Source organism: Hemitrygon akajei, chromosome 14, assembly GCF_048418815.1.
Source record: "Hemitrygon akajei chromosome 14, sHemAka1.3, whole genome shotgun sequence".
NCBI lineage: Eukaryota > Metazoa > Chordata > Chondrichthyes > Myliobatiformes > Dasyatidae > Hemitrygon > Hemitrygon akajei.
The window spans coordinates 57,554,051-57,581,706 of record NC_133137.1 but is presented as its reverse complement, the minus strand read 5'-3'; the positions used below and the strand labels follow the sequence as shown (position 1 = coordinate 57,581,706).

General features: G+C 40.9%; 1 protein-coding gene across 4 annotated transcripts in view; it reads left to right on the top strand.

Annotated features, from left to right (window-relative positions):
* Positions 1 to 27,656, top strand: part of pde3a (phosphodiesterase 3A, cGMP-inhibited) — a 521,929-nt gene that overhangs the window by 5,793 nt on the left and 488,480 nt on the right. For 2 of the 4 annotated variants that reach the window (XM_073066135.1, XM_073066133.1), the window contains exon 1: positions 2,438 to 3,300. The exons of the other annotated variants lie outside the window; for them this stretch is intronic. In XM_073066135.1, the coding sequence (XP_072922236.1) occupies positions 2,506 to 3,300 (795 nt within the window). In that variant the 5' untranslated portion in view covers positions 2,438 to 2,505. Of the gene's footprint in view, positions 1 to 2,437; positions 3,301 to 27,656 lie in introns of those variants that run through there. 4 annotated transcript variants of the gene reach the window in all.

Sequence of the window (27,656 nt, the reverse complement as noted above, 5' to 3'; positions counted from 1 at the left end):
AGTACATGAGTGGTTGATGTTTGGTGTAGATTCATTGGGCTGAAGGGTCTGTTTTTGAGGCGCATCTCTGACTCTGAAATGAAATACCTTATTTTTTATCTCTTCCCACTTACCTCTTCCCTTTCCACCATACAAAGAAACAAATATCTATTCCAGATTAATTCACTTGTACTGTATTTAGTGTTCACAATGTGGTTTGTCATTTCAATGCAGAAACCAAATGCAGATTGGACATGCTGTTTTGCAGAACAACCTCATTCAATTCACAAGGGAATCTCTGAGCTTCCAGGTGCTAGTCAACTTTAAATCTTATTCCCATTCCAACACTGATCTTTCTGTCTCCTTCCTCTAACAGCTCCAATGAAACAACGTTTCATCTTCCTATTAGATATGTACAAACTTTAGGACTCGATGTCAAATTAATCAATTTCAGATTGTGTCAGAATGGTCATTTGCCTGTAATATTGAATCCATTTCTTTCTCTCCACGGATTGTGCTGAACTACTGAATATTTTCAGCATTTTCTGATTTTGTTTCAGACTTCTAATCACTTCTCTTTTGTTTTATTTTGCCAGAACGGGACATCTGCTGTGGATTTAGTTTGTAACCATATGTTTTTTTTCTCTCTAACAACTGTGGGGCAGATAGGTGAAATGCATTTGCAGGGCATGACTGGTCCTTGCATTGGCACATGCAGCTCTTGCCCTTTCTGTGCAACAGCACTGACTTGCGCCATTTCAAAGTTGTTCCGTTGCATCATTCTAACACTCCTCACTGCTTTCAGTGCTGCAAGAAAAGAATTATTTCATCAATGATGAAGAAACCTCAAAGAGTTTTGCATTTGAATACACCTGCTTTCTCTGCTTTCCCTAGGCTCTATCTTTTATCCTTTGCTTCATTTTCACATCTTGACCAAGGGCTGTCATCCTCAAATGTTGATCATCATTTCTCTCTCCACATGCTGCCCACCCTACTGAGTGTTTAAGAATCAGGTTTATTATCATTGTCTTATATGATGTGAAATGCGTTGTTTGGTGGCAACAGTACAGAGTAAAGATATAAAGTTACTATAAATTACAAAATAAATTAATAGTGCATAGAAAAGGAATGATATCTGGTTCTTGGACCGTTGGTAAATCTGCTGATGGATGGGGAAGCAGCTGTTTCAGGATTGTTTTGTGTGGGTCTCTGAGCTCCTGTATCTCCTCCCCGATGGTAGTAATGAGAAGACGACAACATGTCCTGGATGGTGATGGTCCTTAATGATGGATGCTGCCTTCTTGAAGCACCGCCTCTTGAAAGTATTCTCGGTAGTGGGGAGGGTTGTGCCCACAATGGAGCTAGCTGAGTCTACGACCTTGCTTTATATCAGAAACTGCACTTTTTAAAAGTTACTGACTTTATTTTCTTTTAGGACAGTAACACTTTGAACGTGCTGCTGATACTTTTACAACAAATCATGGTCCTGAAAGACGGAGACGTCTGTCTTCACACCTGAGAGAAAGTGATACTGCCAACACAAGAACATTCCCTGACAAACAGCTGACAGCACGCACTGTACCACCCTGATCAGTGAAGAGAAAGAGCATCTTTTCCTCACTTTAGATCATTCGCCCACTGACACTCGGCGGCAGACTGTACTGTGGGATGGCAGTTTTTGGGAGTTCCTCACGGGGAGGGAGGATTTGCTTGGTGGAGTTTATACAGGTGGCCAGCGGTGAACAAGCTACCACGGCCACGTTTGTTCTGATGTTTGGAGACCCGGCTCAATCTGCCCTCCGCTGTTGACTGCGACGCTCAGTACTAAATGAACGCCAGCATGTTAACGCTCTTCTAAGTTGGAGCCTGAAAGCCCTGCTCGGTGTTACCTCGTTTAGTATCGCTGGTCTTTCCGGAGCACGGGAGAGAGAAGGGAATTGAGGTGGGCTGGGAGCAAGAGAGTGAGAGAGGGAGGAGAGTGGGGGAGGGAAAGAGGGGGGAGAGAGAGAGGGGAAGAGGAGGAAAGGATAAGGATAGGAGGTCAGTGGTCCAACAGAAGAAGATGAAGGCAGCGGCAGCTCTCCTCGTGTTTTCTGCATGGGGCAAGGAGTGAAGGGGGGTGGGGGGAGAGAGAGGAGGAGGAGTAGGGAAGGGGAGCCGTTCGCAATGCTCAGCACGGCCTAGATCGGCCAGCGTCAAGGACCCGGCTTGTCAGTCGGCTCCCGGTGTCATGTCGTTCGGGAGCTTTGGCGCCATGAGCGAGCGGCGGGCCGGCTTCACGCTGAGGGGTTAGAGAGAAAGTGTGAGGGGGAGGTGGGAGGTTTCGTCACCAAAGTGGCCAAGCATCCTCCACACTCCCCTCACCCACCTCGGAACTTTGTGTCTGTGTGGAAAGACAGCGAGAGAGAGAGGGAGAGAGCTGTTTGTTTGACCAAGTATTCAATAGAGGAAGGGGTGGAGGAGAGAGGAGGGTGGGGGGGAAGGGAGAGAGAGAAAAAACTTTCTACCAACATACTAGAGGAGACGATGGCATCACGGCTGCAGCCCGCTTCGCCCCGGAGTAAAGCAGGCACTGATCCCGACAGGGGAGGAGGGGAACGCAATGGTTACGTGCGGGGCTGTGTGAGCCCTCTGCGCCGGGACCAGGGCTGCCCGGTGGCGTGGGGCGGACTGGCGGGCAGCGGCCGCCTGCTGTCTTCGGCCGCCGGGGTCGCCTCGCTGTCCGTGCTGCTGGGCGCTCTGCTGCGCTGGCTGGATGCCGGCGGCGGGCTGCTGACCCTGCTGCACTCCGCGCTGCCCCTCTTCAGCCTGATGAGCGCTTTCTTCTGGCTGACCCTCTACCTGACCGGCTGCGGCAGGGGTGAACTAGCCCCCCGGCTGCTGGCCGCCTGCTCGCTGGCCGAGACTCTGCTGCAGGCGCTGCTGGTGGGCGAGGAGCAGCTGCTGTCGTTCGGAGCCACCGCCGTGCTGCTGAGCTGCCTGGCCGCTGCCACCCTCATGGTCTTGCGGGTGAGCCAGGGTGTGTGCACCATCCTCTTCACCAGCCTGTTGAGGACCGTGTCGTTGCTCTCCCTGGAGCGAGTGCGGGCCAGTTGGAGACCCTTCCTGGCTTACTTGATGGGCATACTGGGAGTAATGCTGGCCAGGTATGCCGTGCGCATCTTGCCCCAGGGAGTGCCGCCGGCAGCCGCCGAGGACAAAGTTCCCATCATCAAGCGAAGGAGGAGATCCAGTTCGGTTATTGCTGCCGAGATGCCTAATACTCAACTGGGCTCTAAGCCGCACCGCAGGACATCGCTACCATGCATTCAAAGGGACCAGGTAAGGGCTGTTGACAAGCCAAACTGTTGATGACATTCATGTTGGACTATTCGCTACCGAGCCGTAGGACGTATTGTATATTTCATTTGGTCGCCGATGTATTTCCTTCAGAAGCCAAACTGCTAACAAAATTTCTGTTGGACCATTCACTTCAATCATTACTGAGCTTTGTAAAGGACGCTTTGTAAATTTCATTTGGTCACCGCTGTATTTCCGATGGAGCATGGATTTAGAAAGCGTGATCTTATCGCAGCTGAACTGACTTGTGGCTTTTGCTGGTTTAGTGACCCTGCTTTTTCTACCAAGACCTGTTCAAGACTTGTCGGCTGGCATTATGATATATAAAAGTGCCTTTCGTAAAGTGGTCTTTCTCCGACACGTTACACACTTCTTTTCCAACATTTTGCAGTAAGGGTTGTGTTTTTTAACTGCGACAATCACAAGAGTTACAAGAACGAAAAAGGAAAATTATAGAAATATGTTATTGTGTTTTGGTCTAAAATCTCCTTCATCTGAAATACCAATTAGAGAAACATTAGCCAAATCTACAGCTGTGAGATATCAAAAAGCTGTGGCACACCTGACAGGGAAAATAAATATTTTCCTAGGCAGCAGAGGAAATTCTTTATAAAGCGCAATTTTAAGTAATGAATGGTATGCAAACCCACAAACCATTTCCCAGAGACCCGTAAACATCTAAAAGAACGTGGTTTAATAAATAATAAATTACATATTTACTTTCTACGTTCCTTGATATGGGAAGGAACTAGTTTTTTCGCAATTGCTAAATAACAATTTAAGTATGTGATTGAAATGCGTTTTTAAGAATACCTGAAGCAAGACTTTTGTGAATATTAGGAGACTGGGAAGGAAATATTTTGTATCAAAAGATAGATATCATTTAGAATGAAAAGCACAACAGGAATCAAATCAGTAATTACTGTTTGTACCTATTGTGAAGGGATTATCTCTGTCATACCACTATTAAACACACTAACCTTGGGCAAAATAATTAGCTATGAGGTTTTGCCAACTTGTATTCATTCTATTTTTGACTAAATAGGTTAGAAAAGTGCTTTGATTTAATATGGATTAATTTTCTTATCACATGAAGTGACCAGTATTTAGAAATACATAGGAAAAGTTTACCAAGTCTTTACAGGTCATGGAGAGGTTGTTAAGTTTGCATATTGGAACATTCAAACATATTTTCATTGTCCTTTGATTTTCAAAGCTTCTAAAATGAACAGCCTTAAGTCTGAGCAATTGAATTCTTGTGCAGACTCAAGTTAGCTGTGAGTATATACTGTATGTCACTGTAAAGTTTGGCATATTATTGAATGTGGTTGAAGTGTTGTGATGCTTTGGTTAGTTTTTGTATTTTGTCATTTAAAGCAGAAAATATACATGAAGAACTATGTTTAATGTCACTGAAGGAAAGCCCTCTGCTGCACTATGCATGATACAGGATAATCTACATTCAGACTTCAGGAGGTTAATCAAAAGAAATGTTTTTGAGCATAACAAGGCAGCATAGAAATGCAGACTGGTTTGATAATGTTGATTCCACCCGCTCCTCTGTTTATAACAAGTATGGTATTGTTTGCTAGTGGATATTTTCTCATTACTTGTAGCTTTAGTGCTGTGTGCTGTGTCTGACCTTTATTGTTCTGCCATTAACATACTGGTACTAAAGCACCGGACTTGGGGTTCTATATCTAACCTGGCAATTCTATTGAATACAGACATTCAATGGAACAATTTAAGTGACATTTATAAATATGAAAACAAAAGGATCTGCGCATTTGTAGAATCAAGATAGAACCTATGCCATACTTGACTATCAGACACTTAATATTCATTATTCTATGTTTCCAATAGAAGCAGTGTTAGAGGGGGTTTGATGAACAGTTAATAGGTGACCTGCCCTACCTGACAGACCAATGAAACAGACTTTGACGTAGGAACTAAAAAGTTATAGTGTCCCATGATTTGTATTGTCACATTGCCATTTCTGTTTTTTTTTGTGTGGAGTACTAAGATAGAAGTCAGAAAATCAAATAACTAGTTCACCTGCCATTCAAGCCAGTTCTCTGGATCACTACCTGCTATTCTTTTGCATCTGCCTTGTGGTATACTAATGAAAACTTTGTTTGGTTTTCAAGCTTCCATTGCTGCTTTACTTTTACAGTTGATGAAATAAAAAAAAGTGAGAACCCTAACACTCTGATATGTTGTGAGATCTGCAGAGTTTCAAATAGAAACAAAGGAGCTTAAGAGTTCAGACAGTGGAGAGAGTTCCTTTGTTTTCTTTATGTGGCAGCCTTTTCAATGTATCCCCTTCTCTGTTTTTCCATCCAAGCCAATAGAAGTATGGACAAGAAATACTTCTTCACAGAAACACTAACAGCAGTGATTGATTGAGTGAATTCCCATCTCTTGCACCTTCTTCTCCAACAGCCTTCCATCTTTCAACTGATGAATTACCAAGGAACACAATCTCTTTTCCAAACAGCATTTTCAGAACTATATGTCACTGTTAAATAAAAGTTCTAAATACATTTCTAAAAATCCAGTTAGCATTTCTGTACTAATATTGGACTGTACAGTTTCAAACATCAAAGCCATATTAACTACCTGTCACATTCACTAATTTGTTTTGATGTAGATATAATTGTCTGGCACCCTGACTAAATTTAATAGAATCTAATAAATAGATTCTCTCATCATATGGAGCTGGTAAAACCACATCTTTAAGCTTTGCAACTGAGAAACTAGTTTTCTGAGACCGTATCTTTTGTGAAGGACACACCGATATAATTAAAAGCCAAATGAAATTAAAAAGCAACATTTGACTGACGTCACTCAACTTATACATCAGCCATTTCCCAAAACAGCATGTGAAATGTGCAAGTTCACATTGCCATTGGTCAAGGGAGAATGCCAATGAGAACAATGAGAAAATCCTTGCACTTGTTAGTAAACATTAGTTAACATGCAGCTATGCGGAGAAATAGGGTGTCAGTAGGGTGTCATCTGAAGTATGGGCTAATCTCTTTCACAGTTACTAAGGAATATTGGTCTGTGTTAGGTTCTTAACTCGAGTTTAGGCCTTGAACTCAGAATCTGTGACTCAGAAGTCCAAGTGCTGTCAACAAACAAGATTGTCCAAATGGTACTTTATACAGTCCATAGAGTAACTTTAATAACAGTAATTAATTGCACTTGGCTGTAAGACAAACATTGTTGGCATGAATTGGAAGTTGAAATTTTTTGAAACCAAAGCTTGGATTCTGGTTTGTTCACAGTTTTGTAAAGCAACATTTATATTATGTGTCTATGAGTTCACTTACATTTGGTATGCTAAACTAGCACTGTGTTTAGACTAATCAGCAAACCCACAAAGATAAGATGACTTACAGAAATATACCTTTAAGAATAGCTAGGGTGCCTGGCTCCTTTTTTTTAAACGATCTTGTGCATTTCGTGGTGGTGTCTGTAGACAGATCGTGGTGTCACCCCGAACAGACAGCTGGGCAGTGAGTCATGGCATTAAAGCTCTCTATGGCAATAATTGTGCACAGAATAAGCCTGCCATCTTGATCAGGGAAAAACGAGTAGTGCCTGAGAGCAAAAGTGGGGGACGTGATTTATTTTAATATCTTTAGCTACAATCCACTCTTTACCCCGACTGTCTCCCAGTGACTGATCGCACAGATTGCAAGGCACAGGCTCACAGTCTGGGCAGGGATCACAGCATGTAATCACTTGCAGTGAGAAACAATCTCTAATACAAGCAGGACAGTGACTAGTCAGGCCAACACAAGCAGCAAGCAACATATCAATGCTCCATCAGAAGTACTATAGTTGTTGTTGTTGGAGAATATGCCTTTGCTTTTCGTTTTTTTGGGTGGGAAACACGGGTAGTAGGTTGCACTGTTAAAAGGCTTAAATGAGTGTGCACACATAAATGACAGCATCACACGAGTGAATGAGACTGGTTAAGGTGACATGTACCCGAGGGTGAATCATGCCTAGAATTGCCAGGTTCACCAGTACTTGCTTTGATACTGTGGCTCAGAGCTGAGAGGGTGATAATCAAACTAGACAGCTAAACTGGTACTTTATGTAGTTCATTACACAACTTTAATAACCAGAATTAATTGCTGGGAAGTAAATATTATGGTGTGAATTGAAATTTTGATGTATTTTATGTGTAGTTTACCAATAATAGTAGGAACAAATACATTCAACATTTTGCCTTCAGTTTTGCTTAGTTTTGACATGCTGAAACTACTTTCAAAGAACCCGTTGTTGCATGTGCCTGAGCAGACAAAGTGGCATTTAAAGCCCAAAGTGAACATGTGAAAGCAAATTTGGACTGACAAAAACAGGTTGAATTATTATGTCTGACATATAAAAAATATACACACAATGAGGTACACTTGTACACTTGCTTGTTGATGCAAATATCCCATTGGCCAAAAATGTGGCAGCAACTCAGTGCATAAAAGCATGCAGACATGGTCAAGAGGTTCAGTTGTTCTTCAGACCAAACAACAGAATGGGGAACAAATGTGATCTCAGTGACTTTGACTGAGGAATGATTTTTGCTGCCAGGTGGGGTGGTTTGAGTATCTCAGAAACTGCTGATCTCCTGTGCCTACAGGAGCAGGGTTAAGGACTAGCCACTCTACTGCTACCGACAGTCAGCTTGTATACATGAGGCCGAACGATCTCTCTCTTGCTGGCATTGTTAGGTTCACTGTCTCTCCATTTCCATCAAGATATTGGTGAGAGGAAAATGGTGCCAACCCTTTCAGACTTTGCATAAAGGCTTCGTTAATCAGAACTTTTATCTTTTTCTGCAGGTTATGGGTTGGCCAAGTGTAAAATGTACAGGTGCGGAATAAGCTTGCTTAATCTACATACCTTAACGTGAACACTTAGAAGGTTATCCCTATTGTAACAGAGTGATCCCTTCTGATTTCTGTACGAAGGAACCTTTGTGATCTCCCTGACAGGATGACTCTACCTTTGTACAGGCTTATGACGAATTGTAGGTGGTTTGGTACTTTTGTTCTGTGTAACTCTCCATATTGCTTGTATTTACTGCACATTTGAATCCTCATAAATAAAACTATTGCGAGGAAGCATAATCTTCACCTCAGTTCTGTTTGATTCCAGGTCCATTTCAATCATTAAGATCTGAGCTTTGTAAGTCCCACTCACATAAATTTTGAGAAACTAAGGAAAATAATTAAGGTAGAAGATCTAGTGCAAGAGGATGCTATTGATCTACATTTGTCTGGTTGGATGCTTGTATGCATGTAACATTAGTGCAGGGTTGGGAAAAATATAATGGTAATGCTGGCTGGTCTTGTGGTGTGCTTTTAAAATTGAAGGGTGAGGACAACTTTCAGAGTGCTAATATTAAGCATCTATTTTGAAGCATGACTTCATTGATAAGATAACACCATAACACAAGTACCTTTTTTCCTTGTTAATGCAAATATCTAATCAGCCAATCATGTGGCAGCAAGCCAATGCATAAATACATGCAGATATTGTGAAAAGGTTCAGTTGTCTTCAGAACAAACGTCAGCATGGGGAAGAAATGTGGTCTAAATGATTTTGATCGTAAAATGATTGGTTGTGCTAGATGGTGTAGTTGACTATATATCAAAACTGCTAATCTGCTAGAATTCTTCCATGTAGCCATCTCTAGAGTTTACAGAAAATGGTGTGAGAAACAAAAAAAAAATCACTGTGTGGCAGTTCTGTGGGCAATTCGTCTTGTTACTGTAGAGGTCAGAGCAGAATGGCCAGACGGACAGGAAGGGAACAGCAACTGAAATAAGCACTCATTACAACAGTGGCATGCAGAAGAGCATCTTAAAATGCACAACACTGAACCTTGAAGTGGATGGGGACGGTAGCAGGAGACCGTGAATGTACACTCAGTGGATACTGTGTTAGGCACAGGAGTATCCTGACGTGAGAGTAGATGGTTGGTGAATGGAGGTGGATGGGGCATGTAGGTGGACAGAAGAGAAGGCACTTCACAAGTTGAAATAATTCTTGAGAAGAAACTTGTAAATATGATTCTAGACTTTAGTGCACACTAGTCCACCTGCTTTTTACAGGGCAAATGTAGGGCCTGATTAAGTATGAGAATAAAGTCTAACCAGGAGCAGATCAGATATGGCGGATCTTGCAAACTAACGTTCCCAATGGAAAATCAGAAGTGCAGTGAGGGGTGATCCATTCGTTTCAGCAAGGCTGTCATCATTAAAGCTAATGCTGGAGAAGAGTGGATACAAAACTTGCATTAACTTTCTCTGAGTCAGGGTCTCCATCCCTTTCTCTCCATGGATGCTGGGTTCCTCCAGCAGCTTATTTCTTTTTCCTTCAGCCATTCTAGCATTTGCAGTCTTTGTGTCTCCATTTTTTTGATCAGAATTGAGTTCGGTGTCAAAGAATTACTGGCAACCTCCACTGCCAAAATCTTGACTCTCAAGGTGAGCACACTGGCCAGGGTCTTGTGAAATCTACCCAAGTAATTTGTGAGTGAAAGAGCCACGGCATTACCTTTGAGCGCAAATTCTGTTAAGAGATTGAGGCATTGTGCCCAGAGTGTGCAGAGACTAAGGCAGTGCAAATACTAACTTGTAAAATTTATCACTTTGATAACTAATGAGAAATCTGAAATGATCTTGAAAGACAGTGAGTGATATTCTTTGAGTTTTAGACATTACCAGGTATAAAACATCAATCAAAAATGAATTACTTCTAAAAAAAAGCAAAAACTCAGTACATTTGTAAGAATCATTGGTGGTTTTTCTTTTGAGAGGTACTCCCTGCAAATTTAAATACTGATTTATCATGCCACTTGTGAGTGTCTCTTGTATTTAAGAATTCAAACTGATATTAGCAGGATGTATTTTGTGTTGCTTTGGAGTAGAGAGGTGTAATTAACTATTTCAGCACTCAAAATTTATAAAATCTTCACATGAGGAGAGCCAAACTTTAGTTTGTAAAGATCAAGTTTTGGGAGCCAAGCCCAATCGATTTCTTTTAATGTAGATCTGACAATTTTAAAATTAAAATATTTCATGGAGTAACAAATGTGAAGAGCACAGTTAGACCAACAAAAGATAAGAATATGATAGAATTTCCTCCACTTGCCTCAATTAGTTCAGTTCCAGAAGACCTCAAGAGGCTCGGTATCAGTCGAAGTATCCTGATTGACTGGTATTCCATTGCACAAGCTGAACATTCATGTCCTCAGCAGCCAGATGTACAGTACCATCGACAAAGTGCCCTGCAGGTACTCACATGTTACTCTGACTACACTTCTCAATTTTTTCTCCAAGAAGGACTTGATAGGACTAGTGTTTGATGATCGGTGGGTTTTCTGGTCAATGTCATGACAGAGGCCAGAGGGCTAAATCGGAAGTCCAGAAGCCAAGGCCCGTTGGTCAGCTCCTCAGGTCTGCGAATCTCTGTGAGTACTCTCAGGAGCTCAAAGTCTCAATGTCTGTGAGTCTGCTGGAGTCTGAAGGTGGCCTGTCTCGGGGTTTGAAGACTGTGTTTGTGCATGGGTGGGAGGGAGCAATGGGGCTAGGTTTGCTGTTGATTGTTTTGTTGCTTGTTATCCTCTTTTTGTGTTCTGTGATGTCCTGTCAAGCATAGTAGGCATGCTGTGTTGGCAATGGAATGTGTGGCGACACTTGGGGGCTGCGCTCCCACCCCCTCCGCACACTCCCAGACGTGTTGGTTGTTCATGCAAATGGTGCATTTCACTGGATGTTTTGAAGTACACATGATAAATAAACTTGAATCTTGAATGGCACAGTTGGAGCAACTTCACCTGTAGGAATGCAGTGATTCTAGAAGATGTCTCCATTTGCCCTGCTGGCATCAGCCAGAACCTGAAATAAAAGAAGTGTTTCACTCCCATACAGGATTTGTGAGTCATGAAATATTTTATGGAGCCATTGCCATCACTGCTTAAAAGTCCCGCACCTGACAGTAAGTAAGGCATTCGCAATCATCACAAGGAGAGAAGGGACAAATCTATAAAAAGAACAGACGGATCTGGATCAGCTATCAAACTGAGGCTGTCCCATTAAGAAGCAGAATAACATTACCTCACCCAGCTCTCTGTCCACAACAATAATTGGACTGTTTACCAGAGATGAGAAATGGTGTGAGGTAAAGAAATGGCAGAATTCCTCTCCAGCACATGGGCATTGCTTGTTCATTTTCCCATTGGCTTCTTTCAAAGAAGCTTGCTTGGTAAACCTCCCCTGGATTTGTTTCCTCCAGCCCAGAGTTTTCATGAAAGTGTGGATGTATTCTGGAATACTGTCAGTATTCAGAAATATGAATTACCTCTCTATAAACTGAACTACTCTTTGGGAATGAATAGCAAGCTATGTTTCATCTATGTACAGTAACCACTGCCTCATTTGGACTTTGCATTGTGTTAGGAAGGGTATCAAAGGTTATGGGGAGAAGGCTGGAAAATGTGTTGAGAGGAGTAATAAATCAGTCCTGATGGAACGGAGGAGCCGACACAATGGGCCGAATGGCCCAATTCTGTTCCTTTGTCTTATTGTCTAATCTGAAAATTTCCAAGCAGTCAAGATTATGGTTCTTGCAGATTTGTTCAGACCATTGACAAATGCCCAAAAAAGTATTTTATATGATCAGAAGACCATTAGATATAGTAGCAGAATTAGGCCATTTGGGCCATCGTTTTTCAATAACGACTCCAATCTCCTGCCTTCTCCCTGTATCCCTTCATGCCCTGACCAATCAAGAATCTAACAATCTATGCCTGAACTATTCATGAAGACTTGGTCTCCTCAGCTGCCTGTGGCAAAGTATTCCGCAGATTCACCACTCTCTGGCTAAAGAAATTCCTCCTCATCTCTGTTCTAAAAGGATGCCCCTCTACACTGAGTCTGTTTGCTGTGATCTTAGACTCACACACCACAGGAAACATCCGCTGCACATCCACGCTATCAAGACCTTTCACCATTCTATAGGTTCTAATTAGGTCACCCCTCATTCTACTGAATTCTAGTGAATACAGGCCCTGAGCCATCAAATGCTCTTTATATGACATGTTTTAATGGGGGCGGGGTGAAAAGTGGAAAGAGGTGTTATTTTTAAAAAGTTCTTTTGTTACCATGCTTTTGACCAAAGTTTGTAGATGCTTTTTATTAATCAAAGAAGTAGCCAGGAAATTTATACTTCCCTGCTCTCCTGATAGTACTCATTACGGAACAGTGCTCATTAGTTAATCACATACTCAACTCCTTTTTCCATGACTTAGCTTTGGAATATATTGGAAGCTATTCCTGTCAAATGCTTTTTTGCTTTATGAAAATGCACATTGTTGTGTCATAGGATACATTGCTTCAGGGGATAGACTTTTAGGTATTAAAGGAATCGAGGAATATGCAGTTAGTGGTAAACGATTAACTATGTCATAGTCATACCGTGCAAAAGGAGACCTTTTTGCTCACAGAGTCTATGCTGACTATCAGGAACACATTTACACTAATCCAATTTTATTCTCCTCACATACCACCAAGTTCCCACAGATTTTGCCACTCTCTTGCATACTGGAGGAAAATTACAGTGGCCGGTCACCATCCACCCCTTACACATTTGGGGTGTGGGAGGAACGTCTCCCCTCTCTCATCAGGTAGAGGATACAAAAATTTGAAAGCACATACCACCAAGCTCAAGGACAACATCCACCCCACTAAAATAAGACTACTAAGTGTTTCCCTTCTACAGTAAGATGGACTCTTGGTCTCACAATCTATCTCGTTATGATCTTGTAGTTTAGAATGAGGATCAGAATCAGGGTTTTGATCACCGGCATGTGTCATGAAGTTTGTTAATTGTTTCATTTGTTTTTTTCTTTTTGTTTCATTTTCTCTGTAACTGTTACGCTTTATTCTGCATTCTTCTCTTTTACTCTGTTTTACCTCAATGCAGTGTTTACTGATTTGATCTTGTGAAGGACAAGGGTAAGCATAAAACTGGCAGAGCAGGTAAAGTTGAAAAAATAGGGGTTTTATTTACCCAAAATGTTTACAAACTCAACAGAACTGTTCTAGAGTCCAAACTTGAATCAGCTAAACAGAACAGACCTTATATTGCTATATTTCTTCACTATTCTTGGTTGGTGCAGTTGTAACGAAACCCAATTTCCCTTGGGATCAATAAAGTCTGTATGGCTGTCTGTTACAACAACATAGTAAATACACCTCAAACAAAGAGACCCCACTCATCTTCTATGATAGTAATGATAGTATGATATCTTCTATGATATCCCCCCATAGTAAATTGCGGGGGAGAGAAACCATTCCTCGCCTTAAAAAGATACGGCATAAATGAAGCGGCTCCAGAGCACACCCCTCTGGCTGTAGCAGAATGGCACAAACCAGTTATCCAGCCCCATCTACTTAGGCTGGTGTAATGGAACAGCTCAGTCGTTTGCCAGATTATCAGGAGGATGGTCGGCTACAGGACACTTTAATATGCCCAGTCGATGGTGCGGCTGGTAATTGCAGCTGCCACAGATCTCTATAGACAGTACATAAAACAAGCTTTTCACTGCATTTCGGTACATGTAACAATAGTAAACCAACACCAATATCCCCATTAGGGGAAACTTATGTGGGCAGTGGGAGAACATGCAAACTCCACACAGACAGCACCCAAGATCAGGATTGAACTTGTGCTATTGGAGCTATGTAGCAGCAGATCTACTTGCGATGCCAGTGTTTCATCAATGATCTTAATGAATGGCAGGACAGACACAAGGGGCTGAATGGTCTACTCCTGCCTCTGTTTCTAATGCAAAATACTCTGGGATGTGTGGACAATCTGAGAGGTGCTTTAGGAATATAGCATTAAACAAAACTATGCAATTTATTGTCTACAACCTCTTAAGCCCCAGCTACTGAATCCACCATCCTCAAACAGCTGGATAATGATGTGGTGGCTAACTTTCAATAGCCTGTATAAGAAAGGCTATTTCTGGAACTTGGTGAGTAATTTGCCTTGCTGGAGACTTGCTGTGGACGTGGCTATTTCGTAAAATGTTCAAAATGCTATTATTCCAATGGTTTCTCTTTCCAAGCACCCCTGTGCTCTCCAGAAAGAACCGCACACTGCTTATTAATACTGAGCTGTCACCTTTATAGCCTTGTGCTCATATTGCTACACATAAACCAGCAAAAAGGTAACACAATTAATTTTGATGGAGTTTGTGCTTCTCAGCAAATCATTACCACCATCAGAAGTGCACAATAATTTACATTCAATCATTAGTTAATGTCAATAAAACATCTCAGTGGGCTTCATAGCAACAAGCACAGCAGAATCTGGGTCAGAAAAGTCTACAGAACCGTGGAGGATACAGCCCAGTCCGTCACAGGCAAAGCCCTCTCCACTACTGAGCCCATTTATGATGAGCACTGTGAGAAGGAAGCTGTATCTGTTATCAAGGATCACCGCCATCCTGGCCATGCTTCCATTGGGCAGGAAAAACAAGAGCCATTGGTCTTATACCACCAGGTTCAGGAGCAGTTATTTACCTTCAACCGTCAGGCTTCTGAAACAGGGTGGATAACTTCATTTCCCTCAAAAATACCTGCAGGTTCATTTTCAGGAATTCTATAACTCATGTTCTCAGTATTATGCATTTATTTTTTATTTGCATAAATTTGTCTTTTTTTGTACATTTGTTGTTTGTCTTAGTTTACCGTGAATTTTTCATAAATTGTATTGTATTTCTTTATGGTTTTGTAAGCAGTTGCAAGAAAATGGATCTGAAAGTAGTGTATGGTGACATGTACGTACATAAGTTGATAAGAAATCTGCTTTGACTTCGAATCTCACAGCTAAAGTGACTCAGTTTCAATACTGACCTCTGGTGCTAACTATATTGAGCCTGTGTGCTCTCTCTGGGACCTCATGGCTTCCCACATCCCAAAGCCGTGAAATATCCACTGTAAACAGTTTGAATATGTAGGTGAGTGGTAAATTGTGGTGTTAGGGAGGGGCACAAAAGCTAAGTGTGTAGGTACTTGATGGCCAAGTTGCTGGTTGGCCTGTTTCTATGATCCTCTGAATGTTATGAAGCTCTTAGATTTCTATGGAAATATTAGGTAGGTAAGCAAAACCTTGCTTAAAAGGTAGGGTTTCAGTGGCATGTTAAAATTAGTGGAGTAAAATATTTATGTAAATAAAACCACTCGATTCTCATTAGAAAGTTTTTGCCATTTCGGTCTTTTTACAAATTACTGTCACCTTCAACTTTCCCTGGTTTAACAACGTAGCAGTCATAACTAGATCCAGATTATGGCTCTCCTTCCCATCTACCCAAACTTTCAGAGTTGGCAAAAATCTGCCTCATAATTTTGTGGATAATATTTATTGTTAATGTAGTCTGCCTGTGTGACTGTACTTTATAACATTTGTGCTGATGAAATACTCCTTGTATCCTGTGGGTATAGAAGGCTATTTATATGAAACTTCTTAAAAATTAGATATAAATTTGGTTTTGCAGTATTCAGAAAATCCAAATCTTGTATCTTTGCTATTTAGTTAATTCACAAACATCCAACAGCATTTAGTCCATTCTGTTCAGATCCCTATGTGCTGACTCCATCTTATTGTTTTCATAGTGCTATTTCACTTCTTCCTGCAAATATAAATCTCTGTCTTTGTGGGAATTTCTATGATACACTTAACAGAGACACTATGCTCAATGGACAAAAATAATAAATTAAATAACAACATGAATCCCAAAGCCAAGATTCAGTGTTTATAAGGAGAGCAGAAGGAAGGTGAAGAGGGCTTTGGCCATGGTGATAACAACAAAAGGAGAATTACTGAAAAATGTGTTTTCGGTCACAAACAGAAAAGATGAAAGAAGAGTAAGAAATGAGAAGAGAGGGGAACTATTTGGCAACAAGGCAATAACTTTTCCTACAACACACACAAAATGCTGGTGGAACACAGCAGGCCAGACAGCATCTATAGAAAGAAGCACTGTCGACGTTTCGGGCCGAGACCCTTTGTCAGGACTGGCGAAGGGTCTTGGCCCGAAACGTCGACAGTGCTTCTCTCTATAGATGCTGCCTGGCCTGCTGTGTTCCACCAGTATTTTGTGTGTGTTGTTTGAATTTCTAGCATCTGCAGATTTCCTCGTATTTGATCTTAAAATAACTTTTCCTAACTCAGCTGTGGATGGTCTCAAGCCCAGCTGCGAAAGGAGGAGGGTTGGGCATGGATCTAACAACCCCGTCCTGTAAAAACCCAGAGCTACTGAAACATCAACAGAAACTCCAAAGATCTTTGCTTAGAAGGCTTACAGAGGACTGCACCTGGACTTGAAAGACTGGCCCAGAACAGAGGACTCTGGCAAGTGGCTGCAGGCAGCATATACACCAGCAGGGATGATGGGCTGAAGGAGAAGCTGTTCGTAGGCAGTCGAAAGCTACCAGATGTGGGCAGAGTACTCATGGCTGGGCGAGACTTTAGGAGGCAGAAAAATTGCATTGAACCATGTGGGTTAAGGGTACAAACCTGAATCAGCATTGTACACACCATCCAATTTTGGAGATTGGCCCCTTTGACCTGAGTTTACAAATGAGTTGAGTTGACATCAGAAATTCTGTGCCTTAATATCTGACTGTGCCATGGTACAGATTATTAACATTTATAATGACTCCTTTATAATATTTAAAGGAGCCATTAATTAGTTAAAATGCATTCTAAAACATCTGAATGTGGTCCAGAGTGGATGTTGGATTTGATAGTGACTAAAACATTTCTGATGTACATTACAAGCCATAAACATTTTTTTAAATGGCCTCTGCCCAAATTTCAAAGTGTTCATAGTATTAGACTCTTCCATAAACTTGTCTGTAAACGAGACATAGGATCTACTCAGTCTTGATATTTTCTGGAAAAGCAAAAGCTCTGTCCTTTCGTGGCAATATAATTTTTATTGCTTTTTTCCACATCAATGGTCTTGTGCCTTAATGAATTGTACTGTGCAATTTGTGGGTGTTCAAATGCTGAGGGTGTGGGTTTGATTCCAGATACTTCTCACTTGAATAGGCCTGCAACAGTAACAGAGAGGAGAGACTCTCAAGTCACCTATCTAACCTGGAGTTAACATTTCAATTGTGCTTTTTTCTTGGTCATTTGGGAGACGGAACTCCTATTGTAAGGCTGCTGTTTTGAGTTTGCATGCCATTTGCTTGCTCTGGCTTCTTGTCACTTTTTTTTATATGCTTGCACATACATTTTGTAATACGTTGTGTGTATGGGCCATTTGAAAGGAAATCAATATGATTCCAACAGAGTTCTGGGTTAAATGGAAGATACCAGTTGAATGGATCCAAGGGTAGGCAGTTGTATGCTTGTATGTTTATAAGTATACAAGCTTAGATGTTTGTTCCATGCAAATATACTATAGTTGTACATTCAAGAAACTCAAGGGTAATATCAATTTTAATCGGTGTATTTCACTAACTTCCAATATGAAAAGAAAACTGAGATGAAAGGCTGGCAGGTGATTTCTGTGCTCAACTGTGTGTGCACTACCATCTGTGCTGATATTACCCTATATTCCCTATGGCAGTACTGTACTCTTCTTGTAGACCTACTGCTTACTGCAGTGCATGGGGAATGGAGGCTAACAACTTCCTGAAAGGAATGTTTTGGATGTTGTTGTAATGTGGAATAGAGTTCCAATCAAGGATCTCAGCCTGAATCGTTGACTGTTCATTTCCTTCAATAGATGCAGCCTGACCTGCTGAGTTCCACCAGCATTTTATGTGCATTGCTCAAGATTTCCAGTATCTGCAGAATCTCTTGTGTCTTTGACTTTTCCAGCAACTATAACTTGCAAGTATATAGAAGGAAGAGCTCAGAATTACTCAACCTGACCACATTCTGTGTATGTACATATTATAGAAAGATATACTATTCATATTGATGGAAGTCAGAAAAAATAATTAATGCCTAATTAGCACGGGTGAGATCACTTAGACAATGGTTCTGCAGAACATTTTAGACAGGACTTTTTCAAAGTGAAACAGGGCAGTATATATAGGAGTGTTTATGAACTTGATAAGGGAGAGAGTGGAGCTCTGTGGTTGTGGCACAGAGGGATGTGGAGTCTCAATTCAGCCTTAAACAGGAGGAGAGTTTGGAAAATCATGGAATAGATTAGGACAGGATGCTTGCAATAGTAGAATATCAAAACCCAGGGATGGAGAGTTAACATAGAAAGATAAAGGGAGTAGATCAGTTCAATAGCTTTTCCAAATAGCCAGCAGAGGAAAGGTGGAATAATTGGCCTCTCTGCAGGCATGAAGAGCGAGTGATCCATTCTAGATCGTTGTGTGAATCGTCCAATGATATGCCGCAGTTGCAAAGTCATTCAGACTGTCACAACTCTAATTTTAAAGTACATTTTTCCTCTGCCGTTGTGTAAACAATTATATTGTAACTATGCATACTCTAGACTGACTTTTATTGTTCAGGAAATCAAATGATCTACAGTTCACTGTGTACAGTGACTTTATCCCCAATTTAATATGAACTGACGGAAGAAATCTATGTAGTTGATTGAAATGCAAGTCATGTAACATAGCTGAAGGGATGGTGATAGCTTGGAAGAGATGGCATTCATATTCTATACGAACATGGAAAGCAAGATTTTCCAGTACTTTGAGATACATTTCAGAATTTTAGTTATTTTTCATGGCTGTCCTCCAATATCTTAACTATTTTCTTTTTTGAGTTGATAACAAATCATTTTTTTTATTTTATTGCAATAAATTAGAGATACCCACTTTTTTTTTTGCCAGTTTGGGCCAAGTGATAATTCTAGTTGTTATCCTGTTTGTACACATCTGAAATTGCTTACATTAACAAATTGAGCTATTCTGATTTGTGATCTGCCTATCAATGCAATAGCAGTCATACATGCAGCTCTCTCAAAGGTACCAATTATAATTCTTCAAAAATGGCCAGCTGGCTGTTAGGGCTATGTGTCCTATAGTTTATAAGCAAACGCACTACAGGGCTATTAAAACAAAAGCTTCACACCAGCTTAAAAGATCCTTCCCTCTGGGAGCTCATCTGATCAACCATTCAAAGTTCACAAAGTTCAATGTAAATTTTATTATCAAAGTACATATATGTCAACATATACAACCCTGAGATTCATTTTCCTATGGGCATACTCAGCAATCTGTAGAACAGTAATTATAACAGGATCAATGAAAGATCAGTCATAGTGCAAAATATAACAAACTGTTCAAATGCAAGTATAAATAAACAGCAATAAGTAACGAGAACATGAGATAATGAGATACAGTCCTTAAAGTGAGATCATTTGTTGTGGGAACATCTCAATGGATGGGCAAGAGAATGTAGTTATCCCTTTTTGATCAAGAGCCTGATGGTTGAGGGGTGGGATCTATTCTTGAACCTGGTCCACAAGTACTAAGGCTCTTGTACCTTCTACCTGATGGCAGCAGTGAGAAAAGAGCATGGCCTGGGTGGTGAGGATCTCTGATTATGGATGCTGCTTTCCTACGGCAATGTTTCATGTAGGTGCGCTCAAGGTAATTCCCCCATCCTTCTGTTTATTACACCCCCATCACAGCTCTGCACTGTGAACACTTAAAACCACTTTTTATGTTGCTGTTCACATTGTAAATACATTCTGGTATTTATATATTTATGCACATTTTATTTCATATCTGTACTTTCACCTCCAACTATATTTTTATACAATTCTTTGTTAGTTTTAGTTAGTGCATGTTGTCTTTGTTGCATATAGCGCTCTGATCAACACACCACAACAAATTTCTCATACACATAAATGTATATGGTGTATAAATCTGATGAAGTTTCAAAGTTACTGGAGGACAGGCACCTCTCCTATAAGTAATTCCATTTTAATTAAGCTTGTGCCCTACCTAATTATATTTTCTAAGATGTTCGGGAAATTGTTTGCTAGTGTCTCAAATACACCTTATCAATGGGTGGAAGGGGATCTAGAGTGGGAAAGGCATATTTATGCCGGAATCTAATCATGAGAGATAGGCTGAGGTAAATTCATTGCTGTAACCCTTTTGGAGCACTTGTGATGTTGCGAATAATTTCATTCTGAGTGATTACATGTCACTTGTCCTTGCTTTGGGATTGTTATGCCTGCTGGAATTGAAATTGCACACTGGGTTTTCTTATGTGAATTGGCCGCTGGAGTTATTCTCAATGCTGAGATCTCTGGAGCAATTTCTTTCTCCAAAATACAACTGCTTAACACTGCTAGTTGGGTATTGACAACATAGTTGCTGTTTCCATCCTGTTCCCTGTCCTTTCTCCCACAAAGCATTACCAGTGCCAAGGAAGACCAACTAAATAAACTAAAAACAATCTTTGTCCACTTCTGAAACAGGTCATCACATGAATGGCTGTAAAATTAGTGTTTTCTGTTACCAAGAAGAGGGTTTCTGGAGGAAGACTGTGGAGAGCCTTCTGATTGCACCACTGGCTGGTATGGAGGGGTCACTGCACAGGATTGCAAAAAACTGCCTAAAGTTATGAACTCAGCCAGCTCTGTTGGGCACTAGACTCTTCAGCATCAAGAAACAATGCCTCAAAAAGGCGGCATCGGTCATTAAAGACCCAGGACATACCCTCTTCTCGTTGCTACCATCAAGGAGGAAGCACAGGAACCTGATATGTATATATAGTAATTTATGTTTTTTTTATTATGTACTGCTGCTGCAAATCAACATATTTCATGACATACACCAATGATATTAAACCTGATTCTGATTCTGAAGCGGTTTGATCATTTTCAGCAGGTTCCATGGTAGTTTAGAGTGGAATGATCACCATCTATATTCTGCGAATAAAAAAGCCCAGCAAATACTGGAAGCATCCAGCAAGTCAGACAGCATCTGTGGGAGGAGAAACAGAGATGATGTTTCAGATCAAAGTCCTTTCTTCTGAATGGATGAGAGACTCTGATGAAGGGTCTCAGATTTGAAACGTTAACTGTTTCTCTTTCCACAGATGCCACCTGATCTGCTGAGATTTTCCTGCATCTTCTATTTTTATTTCACTGATTTCTAGCATCTACATTTGTTCATAATTTTCCCCGTAAGTCATGAGTTGTTCCTGCCTGGAAACAATGTGGTTCAGTGTGCTGTTTTCTGTAGGCTGTTTGACTCCCAGCTTTCTGGAGAGTCCCAGGGCATCACTGAACTACTCCCAGGACAAGAAGCTGGCAGCTCTCCTAAAACAGCCCTTGTAGCCAGTGAAGCCTCTTCCTGGAGCAGACAGCAAATAATAATGAAAAATGATTAATTAAAATTAAAGTCGCTAAGTTAAATGTCTGGGTAAATAAACACACATGCATTTGAATAGAATTGAATTGAGTTAGATTAAAAATAAAACTTCACATTTCTTTCTCCAGCAGCTGATTTCTCCTATTCTATTAGTATTTGAGAGAGGCCAATGTGTGCATTTCCACTTCCTCAGAAGGGGAAATTTGGAGAGGTTCTGGTTGCCCTGAGGAGTCCAGGAGGAATGGTGTGGAAACTCCATGCCAGTGCTCTGTCAGAAAAGGCTGTGCATTTCTGGGCATCTCTGCCAAAGATTCCCAGAGATTTCCACAGGAGATCAATGAAGTACCTTTGTGCTGAGTGTAAGGGGAGAGACAGAAACATAAAATTTCCTCATTTTTGGAGGGACAAAAACCTTAATGTTCTTGGAGTTTGTTCTGTGCTCTGCTGTCCACACAGTCTATCTTGCTGCCTGCAGGCCTTACTTCGATTCTAGTGAATACAGTCAGAAACTGCATATGGAATTGAAAGGCAAGAGTTGCAAGATTATTCCTCCTGTCACTGGCCAATTTGCCTGTGATTCTTACAGGTTGCTGCCATAGGGACTGTTTATTGAATTCAACAATTTCAGTTAACTCGCTTTTACAGTTGTGTCAGGATGGGCCTGTCTTGATAAGACGTTCTTCACCTTTAACATTAAGCTATTTCCCTCTCTCTCCATAAATGCTGGCTGGCTTGCAGAGGATTTCAAGCATTGTCTTTTATTTTGGATTTATTTATTCTGCTTTGTATCTCGTGTTGTAGTGAGGTTTTTATTCTCTCTCTCTATGTCCCTTGTTTATGTTCCTCTATTTATGCTCCTTCAGACAGATTGGTTGTGGTCTACAGGCATCAAGCAGCCTCTCTTAGATGGCATCAACAGCACGTGGACCCTGGATTCTCTTGGTCACCACCATATAACAGGCATTGCCTGTGTTCACTCCCCTTCTCCATAACTTGAAACACACCTTTGGGAGACTCTCGAAGGAAGGGGACGTGGTTACAAGATGGGGATGGGGAATGAATTGGTGGTGGTGGGGTGGGGGAGGTAGCTCTGATTTAAAACTGAGGAGAGTTGGAATTTCTTGCAGATTGTGTGGAATGTTTGGAATTCTCTCTCTTAGAGAACTGTAAAGGCTCTCTCATTGGAGGCATTTAGAGTGAAGGTACAGTTTTGAAAGTTCACAACTTTCTTCGAAAGTTCAAGAAATCAGGACTAATGGGGAACTAGCATAGAAAAGGAATTAAGACCTAGGGCAGGGTAGTGTAGATTGTACTGTATGGCGAGGCAGTCTTGAGGGGCTCAGTGGTCTATTTCTGCTCCTACTTTATGTTCTTTATTTTTCTCCATTTATGAGGAAAAGTCATCAACTTGATCTAATTTTGTTATTTTGACTATGGATGCTGCTTGACTCATTAAATATATCCTTGCCTTCAGTTTTGATCTCAGATTTCCAGCAGACTTTTATTTCTATTATGCTTGGGATTTTTTTTTCCCATCCCCATAGAGAGCTCAGCTGTCCAAATGAAGCAAGAATCAAGTTTTCTGAAGGCCACATGGAGATCTGAATTAATATTCATCTAGTGTAGAGGATCAATATCAGCACATATCCAATTCATAATATATAGAGCACTGTATCATATTAATCATTGCAAGTTGTACACAAAATGTGAAGTTATCCCAACCAGTTCTATCATGGTCTGGCACTGCAGTTCAACTGTGCAGGGGACGTAAGAAGCTTCATGTTACCTCATGAAGCCAATCTTTATCATCTTCTCGCACTATCAAGCAGGAGGCAGACACCACCAGATTCAAGAAAAGCTACTCCCGTCAGCCATTCAGTTCTTGATCCAAACTGCACAACCTCAATCACTACCTCTGTATGGCAATATTGACTATTTTACACTAAAATGAACTTTTTTTGTGTGTTCTAATTCTGTGCTTTCTTGTATAATTGTGTTTAATGCATATTTTTCTTGTGAATGTTTTGCATCTGATGTGATATGCCTTTGATATGACTGCAGATAAGTTTTATCAGTGCACCTTTGAATATATGTACTTGTGAATATGACAATAAAGTCAACTTTGAGAATATGTATAATATAGTCTAAGAAGCTCATAGCGAAGTCAATCTATGAGGAGAACATGATTGGGGTTTCATTATTGGGCTAATAATACAGCTGTGCCAAAGGAGATCTGACAATATATAAACTGGATTTCCTTTAAAATTTAAGAAAAAACGCAGTGAGCTAGTATTAAAACACTGCATACACACTCATATTTTAATGATGTACTTGGGGAGGGTGGGGGAGGTTCTGATAAAACTTTCCGTCATAAATCTTAGTTTGTCAGTTAGCATAATTTGATCCCTTTGACTGAAACTCTTGGCGAGCCTTTAGAGCTAAGTTTGTTAGTTTCTTACCCTTGTGTACATATTTGAGCCAACTATATTTGAGTGAAGCAGCTGTACTGAAATAATCTTTTATATTTATTACTACTAGTCTTACTTTGATATTACATCAGAGAACTGCAGACTATCCCATTAAAGTCACACAAATTACAAACTTACTTGTAGTCTTCACAAGTTCTGTGAACTTGACAGGTTGGATTTGTCACAAATGAATTTTGAGGAAAATGCTTCATTTTTGGCACGTGGAAAAAAGGGAGGTTGCTCAAATGCATCATGTCAGCATTTTCACATGAGAATAATTCTGGTTTTGCAAAACATTGTCTTACTGAAGCAAACAGACCAGAATGAACCAAAGCATGAACAACATGCATTTAAATCTCAAGGGTGTTACTGTGAACAAAGAACTTTTGAAGTATAGTCACTGATGCACGGTGTGAAATGTGGCGGCCAATTAAAGGTGGCACAAACTGGAAGGTGATAATAAGCAATTAATTTGATTTTGTTTAGTGATGTTAAGCTGTGCAACAGTTTTTGGTCAGAACACCGAAGGGGAACACCTTTGCTTTACAGTTATATAGCATAAAAACTTCACTTGGCTCATCGGCTGCTACACCTTAAGTGCCCGCCCAAGTAGTTCATAACTTTGGTAAAAGTTTGCAGCGAGACTGGCATTCGCCCATGAGGAAAGATGGAGCCTTTGCATCTTTGAGTGCAGTACAAATCTCAGCTATTGATTCGCACCTGAAGAAATACAGTGATAGTATGGAGTTGTGTTGGGTGCACATGCTGATAGATCATTTAGATTTAGATTGCCACAGAACTCTGCCGTGCCAACTAGTGCAAGGCAGGACAGAAATCAAAGAGGGCGATGAACACAGAACTGAAGATGTTATAATCAAATACACGCAGTAATGGAATAAGTTCGATGATCTTGTACCACAGTTACAGATTGGCAAGTATGATGTTGTGGGCATCACCTGAGTCATGGCTGAAAGAAGATCATAGTTGAGAACATACATTCAAGTTTGCAGTAAGGTTGACAGAGGGTGCAGGGTGCCTCTGTTGGTAAAAAATCAAATAAAATCCTTAGAAAGAGTCATACAATAGCAAATGTCACTCTACTGTTTCAGAAGAGAGGGAGGGATAAGAAAGAAAATTATAGTCTAGTTAGCCTGACTTCAGTGGTTGGGAAGATGTTGGAGTCCATTATTAGGTTTGAGGTTTTGGGTTACTTTGAGGCACATGATAAAATTGTCCAAATTTAGAATGAATTTCTTAAGGGGAAATCTTGCCTAACAAATCTTTTAGAATTCTTTGAGGAAATAATAGGCAGGAAAGACAAAGGAGAGTCAGTGGATGTTGTGTACTTGTATTTTCAGAAGACCTTTGACAAGGTGCCACAAATGAGGCTGCTTAAGGAGATAAGAACCCATGGTATTACAGGAAAGATACTAGTATGGATAAAAATTTGGCTGACTGTCAGGAGGCAAAGAGTGGGAATTAAAGAGGCTTTTTCTGGTTGGGTGCCAGTGACTCATTCACATGGGTCAGTGTTGGGACCGCTTCTTTTCATGTTATATGGCAGTGATTTGGATGACGGAATTGATGGCTTGGTGCCAAGTCTATGGATGATACAAAGATATGTAGAGAGGCAGATAGTTTTGAGGAAACGGGTTCTGCAGAAGGACTTAGACAGATTGGGAGAATGGGAAAAAAAGAGGTAGATGAAATATAGTGTAGGGAAATGTTTGGTCATGCATTCTGGTGGAGGGAATAAGGGTGTAGACTATTTTGTAAATGGGGAGAAAATTAAAAAATTATTAGTGCAAAGGGACATTGGAGTTCTTGTGCAGCATTCCCGAAAGGTCAACTTGCAGGTTACGTGGGTGGTAAGGAAAGCAAATGCAACGTTAGCATTCATTTTAGGAGGACTAGAATATAAGAACAGGAATGTAATGTTGAAACTTTATAAGACATTGGTCAAACTGCACGTGGAGTGTTGTGAGCATTTTTGCTCCCATTCTTTAGAAAAGATGTGCTGACATTGGGGAGGGTCAGGAGGATGTTCACAAGAAGGACTTTGGGAATGAAAAGGTTAACATACAGTATGTGGAGCATTTGATGACTCTGGGCCTGTAGTTTAGAAGAATGAGGGGGAATCTAATTGAAACATATTGAGTGTTGAAAGCCCAAGATGGAGTGGCTGTTGAGGGAATGCTTCCTATATTGAGGGAATCCAGGACCAGAGGCACAGACTCAGAATAGAGGGACGTCCAATTCAAACAGAGGTGAGGAGGATTTTGTTTTTTCGCCAGAGGGTAGTGAATCTGCGGAATTCACTGCCAGAGATGGCGGTGCAGGCCAAGCTACTGACTATATATAAAGCAGCAGTGGATAGGTTCGTGATTTGTCACGACTGCTGGGAGGAGGCAGAAGAATGGAGTTAAGAGGGATAGTAAATCCAAACATGATGGAAAAATGTATCTGGCTCAATGAGCTGAATGGCTTAATATTACCACATACAAACAGTATATTTGCGATTCTTGCATTTCTAGGAATGGATAAATCCACTCAGGCTGGTTCAGGAATATTAGATGTAATTGTGCCCAGGTTGTGTTTGAATTGGCAATAGTTACATTGGGCTTGAATTGTAATTCTGAATAGTAGACTTGCAGACTTGCACCCCCTCAGTCTGCTGGGTTTCTGAGGGTTCTCGATATCATTCTCCATCTTCCTCCAGAGATTTGACCAAGTCAGTGGGGGGCGTCACACATTTCAAGAAGGCTTTACAAACTTCCTTGATTCTTACCTCTCCCCTCAAACTAATCTCTCTCTAAAATGGAGCTCTGTGTAAGGTGTCTGTTTTGTGAATATGAAAGCAGTCTCATAAATGCCTGAGGGACTAGGATCTCAACACTGGCTCAATTGGCATGGGAGAGAACTCCAAGATCTGCTTGTCCTTTCAATGGATTTGGAGGATTTTGCAGGGACAGCATTAATGGTGTCTCTTCAGTGCTTTGAGGAACCTGGTATAGGTATTTCATGTCTCAAAGGCATTATAGCAGCACAGAGATTACTACCTGGTAGATCTTTGTGTCAAGTTTGAGATCTTGATCTGTAAGCACTTCCCTCCTCTGATAGCCAAAATGTAACTATACTGAAGGCAACTGTGTATTTAATTATGTATTCCTGCCTTGACTAAAGTTGGCTCCTGAGAAGTCTGTATACAGCAACTCTCACTGTGGACCTTTACTGTCAGAGAATGGTGCGGTAGGTAGTCTGGTAGTGGACTATTGATTTTGAGGTCCATTTTCCTGCTTGCATTTGTGTGTGTGTGTATGCTTAAACATTGAGTTTGAAGATGTCATTGTCTTATTCACTGAAGCACACAGGGCCTTACACTCAGTATCCAAAAGGAGAACATATTACTTGGGATGATTAGGTCCATTCTTGGATACTTTGGAAAATCAAGGTCCTTAAATGCTTACCC